Genomic DNA, 18,785 nt, shown 5'->3' with positions numbered 1-18,785 from the left:
TGGTTAAGTTAGTGTTACTTATACTTGCAGCCATGCTTAAAACATTTCAATTAAAAACCCACCTCCATGCAGCAACAAACTAAGTAATGTAATTGAAATAGGAAATACATCTGGCATTTTTATGGGAATATTTAAGTGGAAAACCAGCGAGCTAAATGTAAAATCTTTTAGTCTACATGTTTGCTGTGGTGAGGGTATTTTTAAAATTCAAACGTTTAAAACTGTAAACAGCCTACGTTAAACCTGATATGCTGTGTTAAAAATACAAATACGTTTCTCAATTCTTGATTCTGCCAGTATTTAATACTAAGCATACTGAAAATATGCATCTAGATATCGTTAGATTATTAAAAGACCTGACACTGCATAACTATAGCAGTAAATGAAACTAAAATAGTTCTCAGTGTACATAAACACCCAGAATAGATAAGGACGAGAAGTCCTACATAAATTATTAACTATCCGAACGAATAAGGTCCATATTTTAACATTTAATTATGTTTAAATAAAAATGTATTGTATTTCGTTCCAAATAAACAATTCGAAAGCATTTACAAAAATATTACATGCTGCAATTACTTTAAATATAAATAGACTAAATATAGACTAATTGTCACATGGAAGAACCCACGCGTGGGAGGGAGATGCATATATGTTTTTATTATGAACTAATGTTTTATAAGGAATGTTTTTTATAGTTATGTTATAACTATATGACCAAGTTTCATAGGAGCACCTCGTGTTTGTCCCTTGATTGCAGGATATGTCGATTAATACACGAATATTCAGCAGTTGATGTTGTTAGTGTTACCACCGTTTCCGACTTGGTCGGTTGAATATGAATGCTCCATGTATAAAACAATTTTTGTATTTATTTATTTTTGTTAAACAATGTTGAATATTATGTTTAATTGATTGTAGATTTATATGCATGGGTTCCAATGTTGATTTGCAATCAAAAACAAAAATACATCAAATATAATAAACAGTAAGTAACTGTTTTAGATTTTGAATCTACAAAACTCATAAATGTGAGGTATTTGCTGCAAATGTCCAAAAATGAAAAGATAATCAGCAAGTAAATATGCTGCTTAACTGTTGGGATTACACTAAAATCTATTTTAGTCCATTATAGTTTTCTGGGCATCAGAAATAATACATTGTTGCACAAAGTGAGCGGTTAATATAATTTGTTTTCCATTATCCAAAATAAATTATATTTTACGAAAGCTCCAGCTTTATAGCGAAATGAATATTTTAATAATTGACAAACACTATTTCTCAAGTCAACTATCATATAATATAAACCATTTTAATCTTAATCTTTATTGTTATTATTTGTACTAATTGTATCGATTGTTAATAATTAACACATGCATGACAAATAAAAAGAAGAACAACAAGAAAGAAAACAAAATTGAAAACAAACAGCGTCAGTAAAAATGTTTAAATGTCCTGTTAATGTAAGATGTGTATATGTCATTAGTGATATCAATGTCAGGTCAAGAACTAGAACTTTTGCCAACTACTGGGACACTTTATCTATTCAAAAGTCTAGTTTATTGATGGTTTAAGTTTGCGTTTGTCTAACTTGGTAAGTTCATCAAAGTGGCTGAAATTACACAACTAAATAGTCATTGACTATACACCTCTACATGTAGAGGTGTATAGTCAATGGTACAGTGCATGTTTGGTGTTTAAAACTTCTTTACTATTACCAAAAGCAAACTGCTCGGATAGACTAATAATTTAGCAAATGAAGCAAATTTAATCAGCTGACTCATAAAAATTTTAACTTCTTATTGTAATAGCACATTTAAAATTAATAATTCCCATGCAACTTTTTTTTTTTTTTATTTAAAGCTATTGATAGTTTTTGACTCTTGCTGTTTTATAAATGTAAAGTATTTTTAAGATTACATGTTTAAAGATGAATTTTTTATATTATTTTATTATTTCATGGATAAAAAACCAGTGTAAATCTTGAATTGATATCAGTGACATGATTAATTTTTCCCATAAAATTTCTTAAAACCGGTTCTCAGATTGTAAAAAATAACAATATACTACATAAAACAGACATATGTTGAAATACAATTCAAATTTATCTTAAGCCCACATACGAAGAAAAAATATTTAAAATACAAAACAAACGGATCAGGTGGACTTTCAGCTTGGTCGGGCTTGAACGCTTTGGACAAAATAAATCCACGATTTCAGCGTAAACCCATGTTACCGCCGCTGAAATTGAGTTTGTCCACAAAAACTGATTTCCTAACAAACCGACATAAATAGAGGAAATTAAAACAAAACCATGACATTTACTGTTGTAAATTTGCCGTAGGCTACATACAATTAAATATTGAACTAAAGATATTTATTATCACTTAGAATACGCTTTGAAACGACTCCAAGACCGAAAATATTGAAAAAAAAAAGTCCAAAAAATAACGCCTTTCTGTTGGAAAAATTAGATAAAAATATAAGGCTAAGCTAGTGAGAATACACCTCATAATTAATTTCACCTTATTGCTTAACTAAATAGCATAATATTTAACTTGTTCTTAATTTCTTAACATATCACTCTTTTCTACCTGAACACACATAGCAAGTTTCATAAAGATCGGTGGAAACAACTAAGAAAAAAAAAAACTTGTATGTAAAAAGTCCAAAACTGTGGATATCTGGTTAACAAATCATTTTGAAAAACAATTAGTTTTTTTTTTACCCATAGATTTATTTTTTTGAGTTTGTTTACTTACGTGATACCCTGTCTATTATTTAATCACTTAAATTGTAAATGCAACAGCGATCATTCTTTAATATAGTTTGTGGATTAGGAGTTTGTCTATATGATGTAAGTTTGATCAAATATGGCAAATAATAAATATTTTGGTTACTTTTATTCCCAAAACACTCTAACATTGAGTCTATTGATAAAATCCTGCAGTTCTAGGTAGATATTTTCCGTTACAAATATAAAAATCGGACCCAATATTTACTTGGCAAACGTCCCGTAACGATGACTCAAATCTTGGCAAGGAAACACATTTGTTGCACCCCATTGATAATATGAATAACCCCAATTTATAACATCTATTAGTCTCTAATATTTACTACCAAGTGTTAAAATGATAATGTTTGTAATAAAAACACGGTGTATTAATTTGCCTTTCTGAAAGCAGCTCTAAAATTTACTGTGAGGTATTTATGTTTTCCGAGACAAATACATGTTAATGTTGACGCACCATTAACATTTACGAGTATCATATTTCTTCTATCTTATGAACATAAATTATTAAAAAAGATAAAATTAAAGAATGTCTCACAACTTGCTTTGCCTGGACGACTTTTCAAAAGTTTTTGTACGGTAAAAAATATCGATTTGTTTATTTGAAGACGACAAAAATTTTCTGATTTCTGTACAAAGTTAGTAGCAAATAATAATTTATGCATATTAATTTAGCAAAATCGAATAAACTTTTGGATGGTATATGAATATCCACAGTTATATTAGTGATTTTAAAATAAAACCTGTAAGATCGTGGTTTTATCTTACTATGCCATTATTTAACCTATGATGAACTTATATTTTTCCTAAGACCACTATTCCTCAGGATTATTAATTCAGGAAACGGAAAAGTCGCTTTTCCCCCTTTTTCTCCCAAAATGTTTCCTTAATTTTTAAATATCTTCAGCTGTTACGGATTTATTCAACTAACTATTTGTTGTTTGAAGAAAAATAAGAAACAGGAAGTCTTTGTCAATAAAGTACAAAAGTCAAGTAAAAAAAATGAAAAAATGTATTGCTGCCCGTTAATATACAGGTATTTTAGCTTAACATTGAAATATGTTACATCATGTATATAATTGTATCCTACATTATTTTGTATTTTTAATACAAATTTTTAAATGAATATATCTTTATTTGACCTGGCCTATGAAAATATGATTGTTAATCCGTCTCAAAAATTACTTTGACTACGAAATGTGTTTTCAGGTAAAAAATGTAGAGCTTCCATCCTGGACTCCTACGCTTTTACCCCGCGAAAAATTAACAATTTCCCCCTTTTACCTATGTATAAATTATTGCTAATAATTTCAATAAATTGAAAAGATATCCAGCTGCTTACAAAAAATTGAATAATTGTATTAACACCACACCTTAGGTTATTTATTTGGCATCCATTTCGGTTTATATTTTCCCGACAAAACAACTCAAATGATTCTACTTTAAATGAAAACCTACGCAAGAGCGTTCCCGCAACTAAAACACTAAATTTAACTTTAGGATAAAACTAAGCCCAACAATTGAAAAATACGGTCAACACGGTGGCTTGAATGGTCCATTACGGCTAAACAAAGAATCACAACATCCCAGTAAAAGCTTCGTACTATTTGATGCTTTTAAAGTGCTTAGTTTGTATAATCGCTTGTGACATTCAATTAAAACTCTGTGGTATGAATTGGTTTTGGGCTTTATTTTATTGTGTTATAGAGTATTAATAGATTTTTAATTTATGAAATAATCATACCAAATATTCGCTTTTAAGCTATTTGAGGGACTTATTGAGTAAAATACATTTTAATAAATACAAATTCTTTCATAACCCTTTATAGGCGTATTCTTTCTCAAACTATGGTTCATTTTTAATTCCTCTGGAAACTACGTTGCCACCGTTTTTAGAATACTTAAAGTTTTAAAATTACATTACAAAATAAAAATAAACGTATAAAAAAATAATAATGCAGGTTTAAACATTTAACTTTAGTTATTTGTACATTGATATTTGAAAGTTAAGGTTTTAGAAGTTGTTATTAATTTTAATTTAGAATAACTTTGAACTTAAAGTTAAAACTATTTATTTATGTACTTTTTACAGGGGCCTAACGCTGCTTTGTTGGAAAAGACCATGACTCGGCTTAAGTAGGAAAACTAAAGGTATGTACTAACATTTTATTTGTTAAATGCATCTATTGTAATATAAATAAATAATAAACTATTATATAAGTTATAAGTATTTGTAATGACGTTTTAGAGTACCGGTAGTCGGTTTTTTTTCACGGACAGAAAGTTGAAGATATTTTTATATAAGGAGATTTACACACCATCTGTTGGCACAAAGCGTTTACCATAAGAATCTTAGTTATTTACGACACATAATTAGGTAGTTTGTTTCAAGATTAATTGTTAAGAAAATTGATTAACATTCATCACGAAATAGGAGATATAACTTAAATTTTATACTTAAGAACTATGTGCCGAATTCATAGGGTTTTACCTATTTTCCATGTAATTACCTAGCACTTAAACCTTTAAACTAATAGCTGTAAATTATAACAGTTCGAAATAGTTGATCAGTGTGATAAAATATAAAGAATTTATGATTACAATGATTGCAGGTTTACGTTTAAAACCTACATAAAATATGAGCAGTTTGCATATTAATAACTTCATTCAATAATAGAGTAACATTAACTATTTGGCTTTCTTATTATACAATTAGTAGTATACAAAATTATCTCATTGAATTATACTAAAAAAACCTTGTTTCAATGGATTTTCCGTATAGTGAAAAAGGTAGGTCTGAAAAATGTAACCGTGTGTAATATTTCCGATTCATATCCCTCTGGAATTTATGAATGAAAATATACGAGACCCTCGTTGCCACCTTCGTCTGTCAATAGTTCCGATTGCATTTATTTTTCCATTTCTCTTTAAACAATGTGACCGTTTTTAAACACCTTATTTATTTTTGCCGTAAAAATTTACACAAAAAACTTGTTATTTCCATTATTGAGGCAGTAGGGAAGAATTGGTATTTAAATAATTAAGAAAATGACTAAAAGTAACAAAATCATGGAAAACACGATGATGTTGATACTATATTAGTTATATATTTCATGTGTATGTAATACAATGTATATACAAAAATACTCATTAATATGTACTGTAGTGTAAATAACAAAAATAACTAATTTTATGCATTTGATTTAATGATTGTATCAGTTTTTTTATATTTCCTATTGAAATTTGAGGTGATCAGTCAACAGGTCTTTGTGTCAAGATATTTTCTAACATACGTTTTATGTTTCAAATTTGTTTAGCATTGAACAACCCTAAAAACTCAACTTTGGTTAACATTAAAACAAGTTAAAACAAAACATGCTTTAAAGTCCTGAATTAAATGTTTGGAACCGATCATCTTAATCACCTTTTTTTATAAACTATCTTGAAATAGTTAAAATACGTAAACCTAATAAATTCCAATTCCCCGTGATTTAGTGTTATGTGTATGATTAAAATGGGAAGTTTTATAAAAAAGTAACACAAATTAATGTAAAACATACAGTGTGATGTTTGTAGATTATTAGTTAAATGTTCTTAAGTTACTAATTTATCTTACCTTTTAAGTGTTTTTGTAATCGATATTGCTGTATATTAGTCATGTATTAATTGTTCAATCTATTTAAAATTATTGTATTCCTCTGGAATGGTGGTGATGCAGAATGCTAAAAACCTAGTTGAAACTCGATTAAAATAATCGACAGATTTTCAGCAGATGTCAATTAACAAACGGATTATTGTTTTATCTGACTTTATCACAACATATCATCGTCCAGCTTTTAAACCGATATATCGCATTTACCGAAATATTCTATATTTGCGATGTAAATGTAAAATTGTTATTGAGGTGCACTAATATTTTTCATTTACCTTAAATGTATTCAGTTAAATATGTCATTGGTTATTTATGAATTATCGTCGTTCTATTGGTTTGTTAAGAGTAATCAATCAATATTCTTAATTTATTATGTAACTATATTACAAAATATATTTAAACAATATTATTTATAAAATACTCCCTTTACATTTCCTAAAAAAAAATTATGAATAAATAATTCTTTTGTAGTCCAGGCATAAGGATAAATAATTTATCACGTAAATGTAAGTTTCCTAGCATTATGGCCACGTATAAAAGTTTTAACCAATAAATATCCTTTTATACTGTATACAATATACTTTATCCTAAAGCTCATAAAGTATCGATTTGGCCAAGTTTTGTATATTAAGGTTTACCGTTGTAATATATTATTACTATACTATTACAACGAAAAAGGACCAAACTGATGAGACCAAAACATGACATTTGATCAGAAATGTGATATCAAATGTCGTGCCAATATCACTTTTCACGTAGTGTTGTGAGTTGTGACTGTAACTTGTGATATGAATCATTTCCAGTTGTTCATCACGAAACAATAGCATTAGGCGTAAAACAGAATTGTTCATTTTTGTAATGTATAATTTTACAGAAAGCTTTAACAATGTTTGTAAAATCTAAAGATACAATTTTTTTATTTACGAATGTACAAAAAATAGTTGTTACAAATTTGTAGATCATCAAAAATGAGAAGTTGCTTTCGCTGTCCTTTTTACATACCACACACCGTCATCCCGTTAGAGCCCATAAATGATAAGGCGTTTTCTGCCGTCCACCATTTTAAATTTTTGAAGTTTAAAGTTTGAAAATATTACTAACTTTCACGGTCTTCACGTGTTTAATTTAATTCTCCTTCTTGTTTCTAAATTCCATAGGGATTTAGATCACCATACTAAAGTGAGTAAATTTCAATATTATTCTCCAAAATAAACATATGTGGAGAATATAATTTCTTTGAGGAGGGGGGAGGTTGACATTTTTAAATACGATCTTTTACTTTGTTTCCGCGGGTTTTGCCCAAGACCAAGAACAGTGTCAAATGACAAGTATCTAGTACAAATCGGCAGTATTTTCCCACATTTTTCTCCTCTTCCTATCTTTATTATTATAGGTAATAACCCAAGCAAATGGTGCAAAGACCTTCTTTATAACTGTACTGTACGTCGTACGTATATCATTCTTATTTATGACCAACTTTTGGCTGGAATCCATAATGTTTTTATTTATTTACGAAACACCTGAAAAAATGTCTTTTTTGTTATTATTTACCATTCTACTAAAAATTTGCTGAATTTCGCTTATCCATGAATAATTTCCCCTCTTTCTATCTTCAGGGGACAAATTATTTTACTTGTTTTATTATATTTTATTTGTTTTTTTGGTTAATTCTTTTGTTTTATTTTTTTACTTTATTTTATTGTTTACTTTTTACTTTAGTTTATTTTTTTTGTTTTTTACTTGATATTATTATTTATTATTTATTTTACTCTTTTATTGTAGGTTATTTACGTAGATTGGCAATTTTAAGTACACAAAAATGTTTTTTTTTTATTAAAATAAAATAAATTATTCAACAAAGAAACTTAAACTATTCAAATCTTCAAAAACCTACAATTTTCCTACATCTGTAATGTCATGTACATGTGCTATGTCTGTAATTAGGTTAATGAAGAGAGTTTAATTATTAAAGATACATGGACAATTTAAAAAAACCACGGTTTCACGCGGGTTCAGCGGAATGATTGAGTTGGCCAAGCTCACTTCAGTCTGCCCAGGAGGAGTTACTTTACCAATACAAATGAGACCAGCGCGGCGATATATTGATATCTGAAGTGATAACTTGGGGTTCTCCCTATCTCATGAATATTTGCTCTCCTACTCCAGATATTTTTTTGTAAATTCCATATTTGATATTCTCTAGTTTTCTTCTAAAACTTACATTGAAAATCAAAAATTTACAAAACGGATTTTTTCATAAACAAACTAAAAGTTTAGTGTATATTATTTAAACGATTGTTTTGCCTTTTTTTCATTTGATCTGACTTTAGAAAAAGCTTTAGGAATAGGTTAGTTAAGGGAAATTACCAATGGATTTTACATTCCATTATAAAAACTAATGACTAAAATACACAGCTTGGTTCCCAAATAGCATTAATTCACATGATAACTTGTGCGTTCAATACGTTTGCTATTTCCATATTAAGTTGGATAAGATTTTAACATTTAAAGGAACGTACAAATTTACAAAACTTTGTTATCAGTTTGATTTGTGGCTCTTCTGAATCACCATCAACCTTTAAAATATCTTCACTGCTAAATTCACTTAAAATTAAACAGGTTTTGTGTTGTTAGATTTGAAGTGTTTTCATTGTCTTAAACTTTTGTTGATTTACATATAAAAAGTTTATTTCAGAAAAATGTTACTGATAGCCATTTAGTGGAAACATCTGTACTTTATTTTTTTCACTTACAGTTTAAGATATGCCTAAGGAGCGTAAGTCTAAGGTTCCATCATTGAACCTATTAACCTACACATATTACTGACTATCCTCTAAGGATATACGTTAATTCGTAAAAAAATTCTCGAACGAAAAATCACCATCAAAGATGGCTCTCAGGTTCCAGTTTGCCATGTAACCTTTGCGCTCCCCCAGCAAGGTAGGCTGTAGTGTAATTTTAGTGTGGTCACAAACCTAGTTACTGTCTCAAAGCGAGTTAGGCATGAATATTTGACCATGTAACCTCGCAACACAGCAAGACATAATACACATTGTACATACTGTACTCAGGGGTAATGGGGTTTGGTGCAACCGACACATTTACAGGCTAAATTGATTATCGTGCAAACAACATTTGGTAGATTGCATGTATTCAGACTATTTTCTGTGCGGACAGGTTGGTTGGAAAAGTGGTGTTTATCTTACTCGATCAGATGTGTTTACTTTTTTTACATTTTACATTTTGTATATTGAGTTATTGTGGTGATTCGAAGTTGTTAATCAAATCAACGCCGAATATCCCCCTAAGTTGCTGATGAGTTATAACCGTTTATAACAAGTTATTTTAAATTATGTCTACTCGTTGCCCGTTTTAGCTCTAAATTGTTTACCGTGAATGATTCCTTCGTCCAAAGGTTAGCGTGTGAAGTCAATGGATTCACGCTCTTAAAATATGTCTTGCGGACGATTGTTTTAATGGTTTTCAATAAATAAAATAACATTATGTTAAGTAATCGATATATTGCTCATTTTTAACCAAGCATGGGTCATGGGAAATGAATCAGTTAATGCTTGGAGTAACTTTGTTACTGATGGTGACTGGCCATTATCAGGCCAAATGCCAAAACGAAAAGAGCAGTCATTATCTTCGTCCAAAGATTCTATCAAAGATTTGAAAATTACTTAGTGTTGAATTGACTTCATATTAATCAGATGTATAGGGAATATGACTATCGCCAAAGCCTGTACGCTACGGCGTTGGTGTGTGGCAACGTCGCACCGGCCTATTGGCATACTTATCTCTGTAATAACAAACGTTTCAGTGGGCCGGGATTGCGACGTTGCCACTTTTGTCTCGCCGTGGCCTTGTGGGGATTTTGCTATCGCTTATTCTGTTTACATCTACTATGTTTTCTTCCAAATTCCCAGATACACCATGGAGCTAGAAGACCTGTATCGGAGGTACTGTGTAAGGCTGAAGCACGCCCTGTTCGTATCCAGCTTAGCAGTGGCTACCATCAGTTGTGCTGCAGCCTCTATAGTCCTCACATTCTTCTATTTCTCATTCGTAAGTACTCTGTACGTAAAAGTAATTAGTTAAGAACAAAAATGAATGATATTTAAACCGAATACAGTAGACTGTAGGTGTATAGTAAGCTTAAGCACCGATTTACTGGGGAGCGAGCTCGTCTAGAAGTACATCGCAGGGCTTCGGTGCCTGAGGTCCTGGGTTCAAATCCTGCCAATCACCAATGGATTATAATGTGATAATGCCGCAACTCTCTAGGAACAGCCTGAAGTAATGTTAGAAGAGTTCCGGGGTTGAACTAGTGTCCTAGGATGTGAGGGTGGTACAGAAAAAAAGCACTAGGTTTTAAAATAAATATTTTATTCATTGTTTGTCAAAACGTATTCAGGTGCTAAGGACTTATGGTTATTCAAGTTTATGTAGTCTATTCATTGAATTAGGAAAATGTATTTATGATGAGGCACATATAAACTTAAATTGTGAACTAAAGTACTGGAAGTAAAACATACTAACAAAGTTTATAACTTATATTTTTTACACCAGTCTTTTTATTTCACCACCTTAAAGTTTTTTTCCCTCCGATAAGCATTGAAAATTAGCTTTTAACACAGTTGAAACCATTTCTGTTAGCAGTGTGCCCCTTTTTAAGTATTTATAGTCATTTTGGTGAACGTATCCTATTCATTGTAAAATTGTAACATGAATAATTGTATTCACAAACCTAACAAAACTAACAATCCCACACTGACTGTACATAACTCCAACTGTTGTTTCATAGCTACAGTTTTAAACCACATGTACTTAGCATCATGAATCGATCGCTACCATCAAGGCCTTCTAAATTATTCAGATAAATGATTGCTACCTAGGGATTGCCGATTGCCGTATCGACGCACTCCTCTTCCCTTTATGTGACCTTTGAACATAAACTTTGACTAAAGGACTTGGTGCAATCAGACTACGTTGTTTTGGATGCCAAACATCAAAGATCAGAGTAAGCCTTTGTCAAACAACAAAGCTCACACAAAGTCCACACAAAGCTAACTTCAACAAAGTTGGTCTTTGTGCAAGAAATGTTTTACGCCTGTGTCCAGAAATCAGATAATATTAGGAATGGGGATACTTTGTCGAGTGAGGAAATTGATCAGGTTTAAAGTAAACAAGAAAAATCAAAGGCAAATCATATAGTATACTAGAAGATTTCGTCATGATAGTATGAGAAGGAACAAAATATAGTTTTCTTACAGGAAGGAGAAAATAATGTATAATGTATGCCATTTTGCTTACCTCTTCGCGTTGTCTCTAGGAAAATTAAATAATAGCATAACAGTCAATATAAATAACATATTTTATGCACAAATCAAGAAAATTATATGAAAATACTTACTATAAGTATACTTAATGGTAATCTGACAAAAAATAGTTTTACTATTCATAAATATATTTACTAAAACAAAAATTTATGAAAAGGTTAACGTAGCAGAGTATGTCTTTTTTTATACTACCACTAAAATGCTACGTTATATCATAAAAACCTTTGACCAAAAGAAACTGGGGATCCAAAGACTTAAGGCCCGGGCTAGTCCCAGGTAGACGGATGGTCAGGATACATATTCCACCATACAGACTATAATGCATTTTTTCTAGGACATGGGTCATCTTTTACTACCACTCTCAATATGCGGGGGCCTCACAGTCATCACCCTGGTCATCTCAGTGGCCGCCCAACTGACCACCGCCATGCTGGTCCTGGGAGTGGCGGCTATAGCCTCCCTGGGCGGCGGCGTGGTCGCCCTGGGCGGCCCCTGTGTCCCTCTGCTGCTGTTTGCCCTTGTAGTCGTCACCCACACGGTCCTACCAGTGTCCAGGGCCGTGTCTGTTGGGTTGGCAGCCTTGGTGACTGCTGGACATGTGGGGGTGTCTGCTGTGAGGAGTCATCGTACACTGGATGACTTCAGACTGTACACACAGGTAAAAAATAATTTTTTGTGGCTTCAAATATACTTAAAACAACCCTCTTATTGGCTTAAAATAAAAAAATGTTAGAATAAACTGTATGTTTCTGTTCTCTAGACTATTTGACAACATTGTTTTTTCATAACTCCGTCGATTTTACAATACTCCAAACGAGGAGTAGCTTAAATTGTTTCATTGCAAAGTCGACATTTTTAAAGCTCGTAACTCTTCGGAAACCCTTATAAAGCCAACCCCGTGCCACGCTGGACTAATTCATCATTACAACAGCACTGCCTAAATGTTTGTGGATTTTTATAGTTTTTATGTTCGTGTTGTATTTGTTTGAATTGTATTTTTAACGAGTTACAAGCTTAAAAAGTATTGTCTTCACAACAAAACATGTAAGCTACTGAGATATCTCCATCGTTGAACTATTTGACAGAGGTATATTATTGTCTCAAATTGACCTTACTTTGCCTACAAATTGCCTTTTTTACCTTAAAAAATCACGTCAGGAGCTAAAAAGAAGTATTAATGATTTGGTCAATGGTATACTTGACCATAAAATAATATCCTGTATGCGTGCAAACTTAAAAAGGTGAATGAAAAGGTTTTAGATTAAATTTAGTTTAATACATCAACTTTTAAAACCTTCAAAGCAAAATATGTAAACACTAAGTTACAAAAATGTGTTTAAAAATTTTATATAACGTATACTTTCACGAGGATATCTACCACCTAAAATTAGCCAAGTAAAAATGATTAGTGCGATTTCTTTTTGTGCACAAAGTGTATCAATTCAGAGGAAATATTTATAAACATTTAACAAACTAAAATCAAACTAACCGGGTCTACATTAGCCGAATGATTAGCGTCCAAACTATTAAGTTTTATCAAGACAAAGTATCAAATAACAGTACGTTGACGGACTTGAAAGGTTTGTTGGAACGTGTTCAGGGTTGGAAAATCCTTGTGTGCTTCCTACCTCTCATATCACGTATCACTTTCATATTTTTATCAAAACAACTTACTTCCACGACGAAAGTTCACTAGGTTTTTTATTGAAATATTATAATTTTACAATAAAACGCGTATTTATCAACAACATTTTTGGAAATAAAGATGTAAACACCATTATCAACTTGCATGGTTGTATTTTATCTTCTCATACTAACATAACAAATTAAACTCGTGCGTATGAAAATGTCACATTGAAATTGATTAATATTTTCAATTTATTTTATTTTTGGTACAGATTTTTAAACCAAATATTAAGATAGAAAGTTTTTTTCTCACAATTTTCAATTTGTTCTTGATTTTACTTACAGGAGCAGCTATTTTAAGCCGAATGAACGTAACTGAAATACTAGTGTGCAAAGAGTGATGTTTTTTGCCTTTGTTACTGGTTACGAACGTCTGTTCTTTGGTTAACTGTTATTTTAAAATCCCAATCATCATCAGGTGGGTCCAGTCTTAGGCATTGAAAATCTAATCAAACTTTAATCGTACACTACTATTATTTATCAAAAAATATTAAATTTTCAAACATTGTTTCCAGCTGTTGGCAGAACTTGTATTCCTAGTCTCCGGAAGCGTCGCTGGGTTTTACTATCGCCTGATGACAGAAGCAGCCCATGAAAGGACCTTCGTAGGGACCAGGACTTGTATAGAGTCCAGGGTCAAACTAGAGTGCGAGAAGGAACAACAAGAACAGCTGCTGCTCAGCGTCATCCCTGCCTACATAGCTGCAGAGGTACAGTATAGAAGTGTTGATTGTATAAATTACAAAATTATGGATCTCAAACAATCAGTTAGTTATAGAAATCATCAAACTTTGGGCCTTCGCCAATCAGTTATATAAATCAGCAAATTGTGGGCCCCCACCAATCAGTTATAGAAATCACCAAATAATGGGAACTCCACTAATAGAAATCACTAAATTATGGGTGTCCACCAATCAGTTATAGAAATCACCAAACAATGGGACATCCACTAATCAGTTATAGAAATCATTAAATTATGGGCCACCACCAATCAGTTATAGAAATCACCAAATAATGGGACCACCACTAATCTGTTATAGATATCACTTAATTATGGGCGTCCACCAATCAGTTATAGAATCACCAAATAATTTATCTCCACCAATCAGTTATAGAAATAATCACCAAATTATGGGCGTCCACCAATCAGTTATAGAATCACCAAATAATTGGTCTCCACCAATCAGTTATATAAATCAGCAAATTATGGGCCTCCACCAATCAGTTATAGAAATAATCACCAAATTATGGGCCTCGGCCAATCAGTTATAGGAATCACCAAATTATGGGCCTCCGCCAATTAGTTATAGAAATCACCAAGCTATGGGTCCCCCATTATTAAATTTGCTTCAATTTATTAAAAGTTAAGAAATAGATTGTATAATAAAGACGATGTTATGGTTAATAGTTACAAAATACATAATTTTAAAGTGCACGGAATAACAACTAGGATCCCTGCAGAGATGAAGACTTGGGGAGGATCAGTAGAGCTTTGGTCATTTTGTCAACATGTTTACAAACTACAGACTTCATGACGTAAGGAGTTGTGAAAAATATTATTCCACGCTGAAGGAGGATGCTGCAATGGCTTGTAATACAATACATTTTCTATAAATTATCTAACTTCCAAGTAGACCTAATATTCATGGTTTCCGTTGTTCCTCGAAAGTTTTGTTTTACTTGTATAGAAAAAACATCACCAAAGCCCAAGTGCCCTCAAAAAAACTTTTAGAAACAAAAATCGAGGAATGCAATAAACTATACTGTCTCGTACTTTGGTATTTTCCAAGAAATAATTAAAATAAGGGGAACGCAATATCGAATAAACATAAATAATTCACTAACGCCGAAACTGAAATATAATGCTTAACCTTATACGCATCAGTTCATGTTTTAAGACATTTTCTTTTTAGGTGAAGCGCAGCATAATGCTCAAGATGGCGGACGCTTGTCAAGACATATCCAACAAACAGACAAGGTTCCACGAAATGTATGTCCAACGTCACAACAATGTAAGGTAGGTATTTAGTTTTATTGGCAAGTTTAGAATATAAAATCTAACAACTTCGATAAAAGTATTAAACATGGGAATTTAAATCCCAGGTTTTAAGCCGTTCTCCCAAATACGTAAAAATAGCATGGGAAAACACTAGATTACAATTAGCCTATATTCGATGTATTAAAAAACGATTACACATTCGTCCTTTTTTGTCAGAAAGGATCCCTTTTTTCATCATTCATTGTCATTTTTCAAATCCGCTCATATTTGGTATTACATTGAGTTTCGCGAAAAATTTTATCAATCATTGTTTACAAAAATAGTTCTTAACTTCGATAAGTATTTGAGAACAAAAGGTTCTAAAAGTGAACGTTTTTTTTTTATATATATTGCATTTAATTTTAGTCTTAATCATGTGTTTTCCTGTGGCATTTTAACGTATTTGCGATAGAATGGCCGAAACCCTGACATTTCAACCATCTTACATTCTTGTTTTATTAAGTTTGTGTTTTTAATTTTTTATATTTTATTGTTTGACATTTTATGTGATCTTCCACTTCCTAAAGCTTGTAGTTCTTTTAACTGAAATAGTGACGAAGGTGGATATTTAAAGCCAAGTATCACGAATTGAACAGAACCTGTATGGATCATAAAGTTAAACTAATGACTTTCCTGGCCCGGATATTATACTTACCATTAAGTTATGATTTAGAGAGTTCCATTTTATTTTAACAGTGACATATTTTTGTTTATGTTTATGGTCCATACCAAGGCTAGTATAAATGGAGATGAGTAAAGGATGAGTGGTGCGATCTTGTACTCTTGTTAGTGACTAAGGCCGACATGTTCCTTAGACACAGCTGTTAATTAACCATACAACCAATGGCAACTAAGGTACCTACAGTTTATAGTGGAATCCGAACCACATATTTTCCTTAAACACTAAGGTTACAAAAAATATTAAATTCCAATTTGCAATATAATCTCAATGAAACTGGGAAAGATTTATTATAATCACGCCAGCCTATCTGTCAGAAGCAAATTCGTTTAAAGTGTAAAGACAGTTTCGCCAAGTACTAATCTGGCAAACTTGGAAGGCGTTTAAACTCGTTTTAAAGTTAGTACTTTTTATGGAATTCCGCCTCTGTTATTAAAGTCTACAATAATGAATTGCCACAGTAATGTTGAATATGCGAGCGACAAAACTTTAGGATCAAAAACTTTCAAAACGCAATGCTGTTTCATTAAACCTGTTCTCACTCAGTTAGTCTCTTCTCTTTTCAAACTTTAATATTATCTCATTTATTTTATTATTTTACAAATTCATTCTATGGTATTAGGGTTGCCGCCATTTCTAACAGTGCATGATTTTTAAAAGTGTAATTTGTCTTATAGTCTATATTCTTTTGTTATTCTTCTCAAAATGATTACGAAAAATATCCAAAACTGATTTAGTTATTGGAATAAATTAGTTTTAAATTTTATTTTATTGAACTAACAGGTTTGAAACTAAAACTGTTTTAATAACAACTACGCTGGAATGTTTAGGAGTTGCAGTAGTCGAAGCATTAAAACACTCTTTGCATAAAAAAATGTTGATCATTGTATAAGATTGTATACATTTCCACTATAAATAATTCTACCCTATTGAACAGGACTCTTTTTACTGTGTAAGTTAATAAGTTGGTTGGATTGCGTTGAAAGTTCCATTTAAATTAAATATGTTCAATTGTGTAAGCACGTTTTGAATACCAACTCAATAACAATTTCCCATGAGCTTCAAGTGACAAAAGACTTCAAGTGACATATCTAATACTAAGTATTAATTTTCAGCATACTTTACGCTGACATTGTAAACTTCACACCTTTATCGGAACAGCTCAGTGCTTCAGACTTGGTCAAGACGCTGAACGAGTTGTTTGGTCGATTCGATCAATTAGCTCAGGTAATCAGTTCAAAATGTTATTCAAATAGTATCAATTGGAATCATGTTAAGCAAAAATTCTACGACAAATGCGATAACTCAATTCAGGTGCAAGAGTTGAAATAGTTCATTGGTCAAAGTCTTCTCATAAATTTATATCATTCACATTCACCTGTTGATTCTGATAACTATTGGAGTGTCCAATCGACATCGATCACCACTTACAATTTTGGATATGAATTTACCGTCTTGAGAGTCAACAGTTAGTGTAAAAATGTTTCAAATTGTTATTAGACTAAAACAAGTTTACTCTTTAAATCGAAATTATATTCTCATTTAGAAATATTTTGTGGGAAAACATTGTTGATTTTTCTATTAAATAGCTCTATTTGTGAGAAACTTCAAGTGTGTTTGCGACATAGTCTTAATTTTTTATTCAATTTGATTTTGTCTAGTCAAGAAAATCTGTTTTGTAGCTGACAAGAGGTTTTACCACCTTATTAAACAAAACTGTTATTTGATACGTTTTGTATAAACTAAACAATCACATTTACAAAAACTTAATCTATATTTCGTTTTCACCCATATTATATGTCCTCTCTCAAGTATAAGTAAGTTTTCAATGTTGTTAATTTACTGACTATTCACAATGCTGTATGTTTTCCCAGGATAACCAATGCATGCGTATAAAGATCCTGGGCGACTGCTACTACTGTGTGTCAGGATTGCCTGTGTCAAGACCCAACCACGCGTACAACTGTGTCAACATGGGGCTACAGATGATAGACGCCATCAGGTACAGTAGCGTTTGAATCTGTCATCTATCTATATACTTAATACAGTAAGGCTATTTCTTGTGTGATTTAAGCAACTAAGATTGAACTTTGAAACTGAAAACTATCGTTTTTCGAGTATGTTTATAAAACTTGTTGTGAAATTTGACATACATACAAACCATGTTTAAAACGTTTAATCAATATTAAAACATTTTTACAGAGGCTAACTTAAAAATTAAAATATTACATTTTATCTCTGTTCAGATTTGTTAGAGAGGCCACTGGTTTCAACGTTGACATGAGGATAGGTATCCACACGGGCAATGTGTTGTGCGGAGTACTGGGGCTGCGAAAGTGGCAATTCGACGTCTGGAGTGATGACGTCACTCTAGCCAATCACATGGAGTCTGGTGGCAAACCTGGGTAAGCTGAAAATTATTATTGTTACAATTAAAAATTGAGACACAGCTTCGTGCATTCCAAACCAAAATTGAGTGAACATTTGATGTGGAATGGAGTAAGATGACTTATGTTTGGCATTGACTAAGGCCAAAGTTTCTTAGCCTGTACTAATGATTTAAAATGATCCAAGACAGCTGGGTTCAGTTTAAAACA

The 18,785-nt window shown here is 31.7% G+C and overlaps 1 protein-coding gene across 2 annotated transcripts in view; it reads left to right on the top strand.

Moving 5' to 3' along the window:
* The window catches only part of LOC129003094 (adenylate cyclase type 2-like), a 69,685-nt gene that overhangs the window by 34,264 nt on the left and 16,636 nt on the right, over nucleotides 1-18,785 (top strand). For both annotated transcript variants that reach the window (XM_054431326.1, XM_054431325.1), the window contains exons 3-10: nucleotides 4,884-4,942; nucleotides 10,373-10,511; nucleotides 12,120-12,443; nucleotides 13,987-14,181; nucleotides 15,385-15,488; nucleotides 17,304-17,415; nucleotides 18,063-18,190; nucleotides 18,435-18,593. In XM_054431326.1, the coding sequence (XP_054287301.1) occupies nucleotides 10,380-10,511; nucleotides 12,120-12,443; nucleotides 13,987-14,181; nucleotides 15,385-15,488; nucleotides 17,304-17,415; nucleotides 18,063-18,190; nucleotides 18,435-18,593 (1,154 nt within the window). In that variant the 5' untranslated portion in view covers nucleotides 4,884-4,942; nucleotides 10,373-10,379. The remainder of the gene's footprint in view (nucleotides 1-4,883; nucleotides 4,943-10,372; nucleotides 10,512-12,119; nucleotides 12,444-13,986; nucleotides 14,182-15,384; nucleotides 15,489-17,303; nucleotides 17,416-18,062; nucleotides 18,191-18,434; nucleotides 18,594-18,785) is intronic.

The sequence above is a fragment of the Macrosteles quadrilineatus genome, unplaced genomic scaffold, assembly GCF_028750875.1.
Source record: "Macrosteles quadrilineatus isolate MER2022 unplaced genomic scaffold, UCM_ALF_1.0 Scaffold_9__3_contigs__length_116548681, whole genome shotgun sequence".
Taxonomy (NCBI): domain Eukaryota; kingdom Metazoa; phylum Arthropoda; class Insecta; order Hemiptera; family Cicadellidae; genus Macrosteles; species Macrosteles quadrilineatus.
Note: the sequence above shows the minus strand (reverse complement) of the source record. Positions and strands in the feature narration are given on the sequence as shown.